General features: G+C 33.8%; 1 protein-coding gene across 2 annotated transcripts; it reads right to left on the minus strand.

Moving 5' to 3' along the window:
- Nucleotides 1–597: 597 nt before the first annotated feature.
- On the minus strand, nt 598–7899 carry LOC139784662 (uncharacterized). Of its 2 annotated transcripts, none has more exons than XM_071723858.1 (4): nt 7767–7899; nt 4659–4713; nt 2002–2160; nt 598–1675 (listed from the first exon to the last, which is right to left on the minus strand). In XM_071723858.1, the coding sequence occupies exons 2-4, from the start codon at nt 4701–4703 to the stop codon at nt 1487–1489; spliced, it is 393 nt and encodes a 130-aa protein (XP_071579959.1). In that variant the 5' UTR covers nt 4704–4713; nt 7767–7899; the 3' UTR covers nt 598–1486. The 2 variants fall into 2 exon arrangements, with proteins under 2 accessions (XP_071579959.1, XP_071579960.1); XM_071723859.1 differs by having other exon boundaries at nt 7763–7858.
- Nucleotides 7900–8285: the final 386 nt, after the last annotated feature.

Genomic DNA, 8285 nt, shown 5'->3' on the forward strand with positions numbered 1-8285 from the left:
TAACTAAACTCCGATTAATTTAATCAGTGATTAATTTAACCAAGGAGTAATTAATCACTGATTAATTTTATAAGAATTATTACAAAATTTTTCTGGTTACATTATGGTTCATTATATTGCTTGATAATTTAATCACCAATTAAGTTAATTGGAATGATCGGAAATTTGACCAGAGTCGCCCTAAGGAATGATTAACTTTATCGATTAATTCAACGCCAGAACTGCTTAAAGTAATATTTTAATCTATACAATTCGTTGTCTCGAATTTAAATTTTTTCTATGTATCAAGCAATAACAGAAGAATGTTATTCATGTTAACAAAAGTCTGCAGATATTACTTGACAAGTTAATCGTCGATTAAATTAATCGAAATTTGGTTAAAGTTACCTTGAGGCTGCTTTTCCGAAAACAGTACAGACTTAAACGAAAGTTGCATCACATAAAACTTCCGATATTTTATTATGTAACATCGCGTTTGATTTGTACAACGCGATAACGAGTAAGCCACTTGTAAATATTTTCACATTTTTCAATGAACACGCTGAAAGAAAGGAAGAAGCGTCAAGGGGATGCGTCCTCAGAAAACCGTCCTCAATCTTTTTCTTCATAATTTTCCTTTATTGTTGAAGTCTTAGCGTAAAAACGTACAAATCAAAGATAAATATTTCGTGAATATTTGTGAAAGGACGGCGGACACAACGAATTTATTTCAGCGCCGAGATACAATCAAATGACGTCGTCTATAAAAACGTCATGATGTTATCGTTCCTTTTCTTCTTGTTCTCGTTACTTGTCAAATCTCAGAATAGCATGACTTAAATTACGAGTGCGATATCAGTACATTATTAATGATTATGATACCAACTGGCCTGCTTCTACGAAGGGACTGCCGCTTATTAATAGTAACGTATTACACACATATATATATATATATATATATATATATATATGTATGTATAATATGCAAGTATGTATCATTGTCATGTGATCCCTGCACGTTTTGTACTATCATCGATTATATATCGTCGCAAAGTCACATTTACATTCGAAAGCTTTATTTAAACAGTTCAGAAATTTTTCTTTATCCATAAGAGAAAAGTGTCTTGCGAATATTTTATCTTTATTCAATTTCTAAAGGTTTTTAATCAGAATTTTGAAAAGTTAAGCAAGTTAGAGAAACGTAGGATCTCGATGAAACAGACACTTCGTGTCGAAGTGCAAGACAAATGGCACAAGTCGCGAAGCTTCGTAACTCGTGCTTCGCATGATTCAAAGAAATCGGCGGAACTTTGCGACGCCGTATGTGTGATTCGCGTTTCGCGACTACACTTGGCTACCCGGCTGAAAAGAAAGTTTCCTTCGGGGAAACTCTTTGGCAGTATCCAATCCCTTACAGATTAGAAAAGTTTTCCGTCGATTGCGGAATGTAATTAACACCGATTGCCGGCCGCGCAGTCCCTCGTTGTACTTAAAAGCGATTCAGATCTCAGTTCTCCCCCCGAAAAGTGAGGAACGCGTCCACAAGGAAAACGATGCCCTCGATAATACTAAGAGACCCTTTGGCCAAGCCGGTATCGCGGAACGACGACTTGTGTCCCAACTTCTGGAAGTAGTCGATGTTGAGCGCGCCCGCGGCGATGAACAAGGCGCATCCAATGAGCGCGAAGAAGAGATCCTAAAAGGTAAAAGATTGCATTTAGTGAAAATCCGTATTATAATGTCCTGTTAATTATACTCCTACTAATGTATTTTAATTTCTACATTATTGCATTAATTATGTAATTTTTATTATGCACACGTACACATAAATTAAGAACACATCAAATTGTAATTAATTGAAATGCAGTTTCTTTAATTTTTTTAAATTCTTTTACATCTCTTCACCTTTGATTCTCGCGATCTCGGATTTTCTAAGCGTTTGTGTATTCCATTTTTATATATCTTTATATCGCAATGTCTGTCTGGCGAGAAATGTATCTTGCAACATCTGCTAAAACATACCACACGGCGGTTCACCGGTGTTCCCATCACGCTGCCGATAAACAAGCCAACCAGAATAATCAGGTATCCCCCAAAGGTTCCCATGGTTATCATCGCGGTATGTTGATCTCCTGCATTGAAGGAGTTGTAGTGCAATCCGATAAGGATGCATACCAAGAGCTGTAATCAAAAATATATACATTTAATGAATGAAAATTTCTCTTACAATTAGTCTACGCGCTAATTTTCTTTTTCTTTTCTTCGAGAACAAAGGTTCATTGGAAGTAAAACACTTCATTGTGTATTATATTTCCCTGAATAATCTCTCGCTTTTACCATTCATGTAGAAACTATAGCAGTTTTTTTGTTACAAAAGTGAAGGTACAGATATCGCTCACAAAACTGGGTCAATCTGGAGAGAGTCGACCCTCGTTCGATTCCATCATAAATAACATATTGTCCACTGTCCCAGTTGGCAACTTTTTATTTCTAGACAACAGATTCTAAATATGATCGTTCGGTATAATCCGTCGAATCATTAACATATAGTCATAAGCATAAGAGTAGTATCTACTTCGAAGTGTGTCGTTATCTATGACGAGCAGAAGAAGTCCATGATCAATGGCAAATCTCAAAACTGTTTTAGCAAAAAAATCCTTAAAAATTCGTGGAATGTCTGTATAATCATGTAAAAATAATGTATATATAAATACGTCTATAAATCTATAAATTTAGATTTTGATTCAGTAAGAAAGTTTTTTATTTCTATAATATATAATATTTTTTTAGATTATAAAATAATATATAATAATTATCCACAAGGAATTAGATAATAATACAGATTATCTCTTTAACTAATTGGCAGGCAATGGCAGCTGAAAATAGGAAAATGTAAGCGAGGAATGTAGAAAAATTTATGAGCGTTTTATTTCGCAATTACATAATTTTCATTTCAAAATCCGTGGCGTCAACATTAAAATTGCACCGGGCGGCCTTGATGCGATGAACACATTTGCCTGACACCGAATACATCTCAAAGAATCCCGGGCTTGGTCACCCACGTGTGCGTCGATAAGCATGCGATACTACAGCCAGAGCTGTGTGTCACTAATTGTAAGGAGTGCCATTATATTATGGTACGGTACATATTAGCAATATAAATATGTACTGTACGCGTGTGTCAAAAAAGCAGCGCAATAAATATTCTATATGTTTCGATCAGTATTAATTCAATGCATGCATATATTTGTACTGCAATTTTTTATTTTATCCAGAACAAGCATCGTCATTATCTTTTGTATTAATTCAACGTAATGTTGTGTACTAATAATGTTTATTAATTAATTTTAAATATACTTTCGTTTACAAATTAATGCAAATACATTGTTACACGGTTCGTCAGCAAGTAAACTAAAATATTTTCAATCTTTTAGCTGAAAAATAATTGCGAAATAACATTATATTGTTAAGATGATTTTATCAAGAAACTAAACGAAAGAAAGGAGCTAAAATTGTATTTAGGAAACATCAGGCGTAGTTAAAATATCGCCGGTACAATGTTATGAGTCAGCGTTAATTTGAAAACAAAGCTAAATAAATGCGTTCAGCAAGATAAATTAGCAGGACAGCTGTTTTTAAAAACCTGGCTATTCTGATTAATAATGCTCTTTATCAATTGACGTGTTTTTTTTACTATTTGTATACTTTTAATATTATATTAACTTCAATTTGATAAAGTATACGATTATTTTAAAGAGCAGTTATCGAAAATTAGCATCGAGTTTTGATTTTCTACCGCTTACAAATGCAACTAAAGTGCTTGAACAAAAAGTTTCTCACGTAGGTCCCGAAGAATCCTAACGGAAGCCTCTCGTACCGATCGACTTCCGGGCGAAGCAAACCGTAATAAGAAGAGAGAGAGAACGCTCTTGTGCGGTAATCAGCGCCGCTTATGTCACTCTCCATTCTCGCCGCCTTACGAATCGCGAAAGATATGCAGCGCGGAATGTCGCGCAATCAACAATTCCCTGGCTTCGAGACGAGCTTTGATTTTCTCAAAAGCGCGATTCAAATCGCGAGCAGCGCAAGAAATTGAATCAATCGATCGGAGGAAACAGCGCAGTAACGTTAAAAATAAATTCGAGGGCATGGTGGAGCTCTCAAAGGAGTATGAGGCGACCTCGAGGATAGTGTTTCTCTTACGGCTGGAAATACGTGTGCAAGAAACGCTGATAGGTTTATGTAGCTCGACGTCGAACCTTGCACTTTCTCGAAGAACCTAGTTTTCTGCGCAATTTCGAATGCTAAGAATAAAGCAATCTATTCTTCTAATTTGCAAATGATACTTGTACGCTTTTCCGGTTATGTTAATTAATGTTTTGTAATATGACATCATGACGAGAGATTGAATTTATACACTGAAAGAAACCTGATTTACCACGTTCATAATTTTTTTTCTCGCTTACGATACTGCATAGTATCTATTGAAATAACTACATAATAGAATTTATGCTCTAATTTATCACTCGTATATATATTGATGTGTGATTTGCACTTCTTCACAAAGATAAAATAATGCTACGCTTTTAAAGCATTTTGAAGTTGAAACTTGATCCGATGTTATAGTGATAAATAATTAAAGATATATAATAATTACTTATATTTGTTAATATACTTACAAGCTCAAGGAATTTTATGATCGACAGCCTCGTAATGGTAGCCATTTCGTCTGATCTATAAGTAGGAGAGAAATAGTATAAATTAGTTAATTGTGTGTACAATTAATTAAAATAAATAATAATGCTCTTTCGCTTGTCACAAAAACGTCGCGTCTAGATTTATAAAATTACGATTTATGCATTACGATTACATGTATCATTGATGGACAAGAATGCACTGTATAAATGCAAATACAATGACTATAACTACAGAATGTAAGTCGTATGAAAACGTAATGAACAGTAAAGAGGAAAAAGAAATGGAGACACGACAATCGATATAATAGTACTACAGTCGTATAAACGAAACCGCAAATGCATGGTGTTAAAATGATACAAGCCTCTTTTATCGAGGAAGACATTAAACATATATAGTAAAATAGTAATGCTGTTCGATAAAATATACGACTAATGCACACGTCTGGTAAACTTCCGTAAAACGCAATTATATTTTACGACTGTGCATATATAAATATATATGTACATAGCAAAAAATGGAAAGGAGTATAAATTCTTTTATTTTATATAAAATTGGCAAACTACTGTGCAGTTCGCACCAAATTCTTTTTCTCTTATGTCTGTTGCGGAATTAAACACGCAGCGTTTGCTTTATCTCATTTTATCGTGAAAAATCCCATTTATTATGCGTATTATCTAAATGAAGATTCTTCTTGTAATTAACAATATCAAAAATGATAACATAATACATTTATATATTTTATCAGAAGACGGAAGACACGAACCATTACAACATATTGTGTGCGCGTATATAGTCTACGACACTCTACGATGACATGTCGTGACCACAGTGACCTTAATATATCATCGTGACATTTATTGCTATTTTAATGATAGGAGTCTAAATTCAACTCTTTGATCATTTCCGCGGTTCTTAACTTGTGTTGACATTTTTATGTATTTTACTTGCCTTTTCATACAGAAATTATTCGTAGCAAAATTCGATGCTGTTCCTTCGCATGGTAAAAATTTCATGTACGCTTTAATATTGTATTAAACATATATACATATTTAAATATATGGTACATTATAAAAATTATATTATCAATAATATGACTTGTTGAACATACAAAGCTATCGCATCGAAAGTAGCACGAAATCGAACCGAAACTTAATAACAACCAACTCCCATACTATTTTTAGATATATCGGATAACTCTTGAGACAGACTTACTCACAGAGTCCGAAACTCTGTAAGCTTTTCTCAGAAGGGAAAAATATAAATATAAATCGTGATATAATTATATTTTAAATCGTAATTAAAAACTTTTAATTAATAACGTGGTAATAAATTCTTTAAAATTAATAATGTGGCAACAAGTATCAGGATATATTGCTTTGCGGCATCATGTCAGTTGCCGTAGGCAAATATTGTGCATGCTTAATTGCACTAATACAATCTTTACGTCATTTTTCATTGGATGACTTGAGCGGGTCGGCACGCGTGATGACCATGACATACCCAAGATGGGTAGAATGCAACAAAACTAGAAATAGCGCGATGTGTGTCCTGCATGCTCACATCGTCATTGAGTAAGAAGTACTTGTTAGTCAGTTATGTCGAGCGTCGAATTGAATTGCTTAATCGCAGCTGCTTGAATCATCGAAATGAAATTGATATAGCGATGTTTCAGTGAATCATTTTTACATTAATCATGTTAGGAGAAAATGTTATCTCACAAGTTGAAATAAATAGACATGAAAGATATGCCGGGATACATATATACATATATACACATATTTCATACAATTTTATTTATTATCTTATCAATTTTGTATAGAAAGGTCATAAATAATTAAATGCGCCCGTGAGATTTGTAAGCATTAAGAGGCATGGACTTGTGGACAGTAATGCGTCAAAATAAAAATATAAATCATTTAGATTGTTTATCGTCTGCAATAATTACGTTGAAAACCTAATATGGGTAACAAGATCTCATTATTACTCGAAATAACCTGTGATTTTGAACGAGTACGTGACATAAATTAAACGTTGAGAGGTAAATCGCGGTCATATAACGTATGAGAAGGGGAATGCATTTTTTACACCGAAAAGGAAGACACTTTCACGATGCCCGCCACTGCCTTGACTCCGTTTTTATAATTTCTTTCGGACTCTTTCCCTTTCGAGGCTATGCTCTTTCGAAAATTGCATCGAAACCAAGATATATATAAATTATTAAAGATATTATAAATGATTAAAGAAATACTTGCAAAAATATAATAAAAACAAATAGTGAGATCACTGGATTTCAATATTTGTATTATCGTAATAATTTTAAGTAAATATCTTATACCTTTTATATTTCTAACCTTTTATATTTCTATTTTATATCGCTAATAATTATTTTGTGACAAATGATCACATTGCAAACTTAAAAACTTTTAAATCTACATTTTGATGATACACAATATGACGCTATCTTATATCTCTTCATTCTTTACACATATTTCTTATCGATTAAAAAATATATACTGCGTATATGTAAATGCGCGATGCATCCGAAGTTCACATACTTATTTTTTTCATGAATTGCATTATTTAAAAGATAAAAATACGTCATTTTGTATAACATTACTCGCGTTATTTGATAAAAATAGTTGATACGTTTTATTCAAGCGAAATATTATGTCTCTCTTTCAACAATATATATAATTTGGTATAAATTATATTTATATTTAAGACTCTCTCTTTAAAATATTTTTAGAAATAACAATTAAACATTTAGTTTTATAATCGGTCATATCTTCTATCTTTCTGCAAAATTTGTTATGATTTTCGTACGTTTGTAAACAGCGGAGTAACGTCTCGCATCTTATTCTAATATCTTACTCCAACCGGTCAAGGCTAGTCGGCCCACAAACCAGCACACAAAAGAACAGCACGAACAAAGAGCTTGGAGCGGGCGTTGGAAGCGTCTTAAACCGGCGTCCATATTAGCGTTGTTATAAAATTTCCGATTTGCAAGAAACGTGAAAAAAGACTTTCAACTCCATTCATTCACGTATAATCGGGCGTATTCAGCGTCGTAGAGTGTACTACGTACTTACGTGTTCACGCTTTCGATTCACCGGACGGTCGTAGCTGCTCGCGAGACGAGGGTTCAACGACGACTGATGCTGAAGACCAACCACGCATTGTGGAGGCGCGTCAGCTAGCCTCGATTTTTACGATCGACGGAAACATGCCGACTTTTACATCACAGCGTTCACGCATCGGACGAACACAGACGCTACGGTTCAGTGGCGCTCATTTTAGCCGTGAATCCGCTTGACGGATGTTGTCATAAGTTTACGTTTTTTTACGAATTTTAATGTAGAACGAAATTATAGTACGGTTAGCAAAACGATATGGTCGACAAAATGACAAAGTCGCGTGAGTGAAAGCATAAAGACTCACACAGGTCGAAAAAATTGCAACGCGTCCTTTAGGAACATGTAACCTTTGTTTGAAGTTTAATTAATTTTAGTTAATATTTGCATGGAAAAAAGGATATAAGAAGTATTAATAAAGAGACAGATGAAAATTTCTTTAATAAAATTTCAAGAAGATTAAATACGGAAATTTAA

This window comes from Temnothorax nylanderi, unplaced genomic scaffold (assembly GCF_030848795.1).
Source record: "Temnothorax nylanderi isolate EJ_2023f unplaced genomic scaffold, tnyl_v1.0 TNYL_tig0656_pilon, whole genome shotgun sequence".
In the NCBI taxonomy this organism is placed as follows: domain Eukaryota; kingdom Metazoa; phylum Arthropoda; class Insecta; order Hymenoptera; family Formicidae; genus Temnothorax; species Temnothorax nylanderi.

What these genes read in the sequence shown, in the direction of transcription:
- LOC139784662 (XM_071723858.1), bottom strand. Translation starts at nt 4,703, where the DNA reads ATGGCTACCATTACGAGGCTGTCGATCATAAAATTCCTTGAGCTT. An exon ending in TCATAAAATTCCTTGAGCTT is followed by an intron (nt 2,161 to 4,658) that starts GTAAGTATATTA and finishes TTTTGATTACAG; the next exon opens with CTCTTGGTATGCATCCTTAT. An exon ending in CACCGGTGAACCGCCGTGTG is followed by an intron (nt 1,676 to 2,001) that starts GTATGTTTTAGC and finishes TTTACCTTTTAG; the next exon opens with GATCTCTTCTTCGCGCTCAT.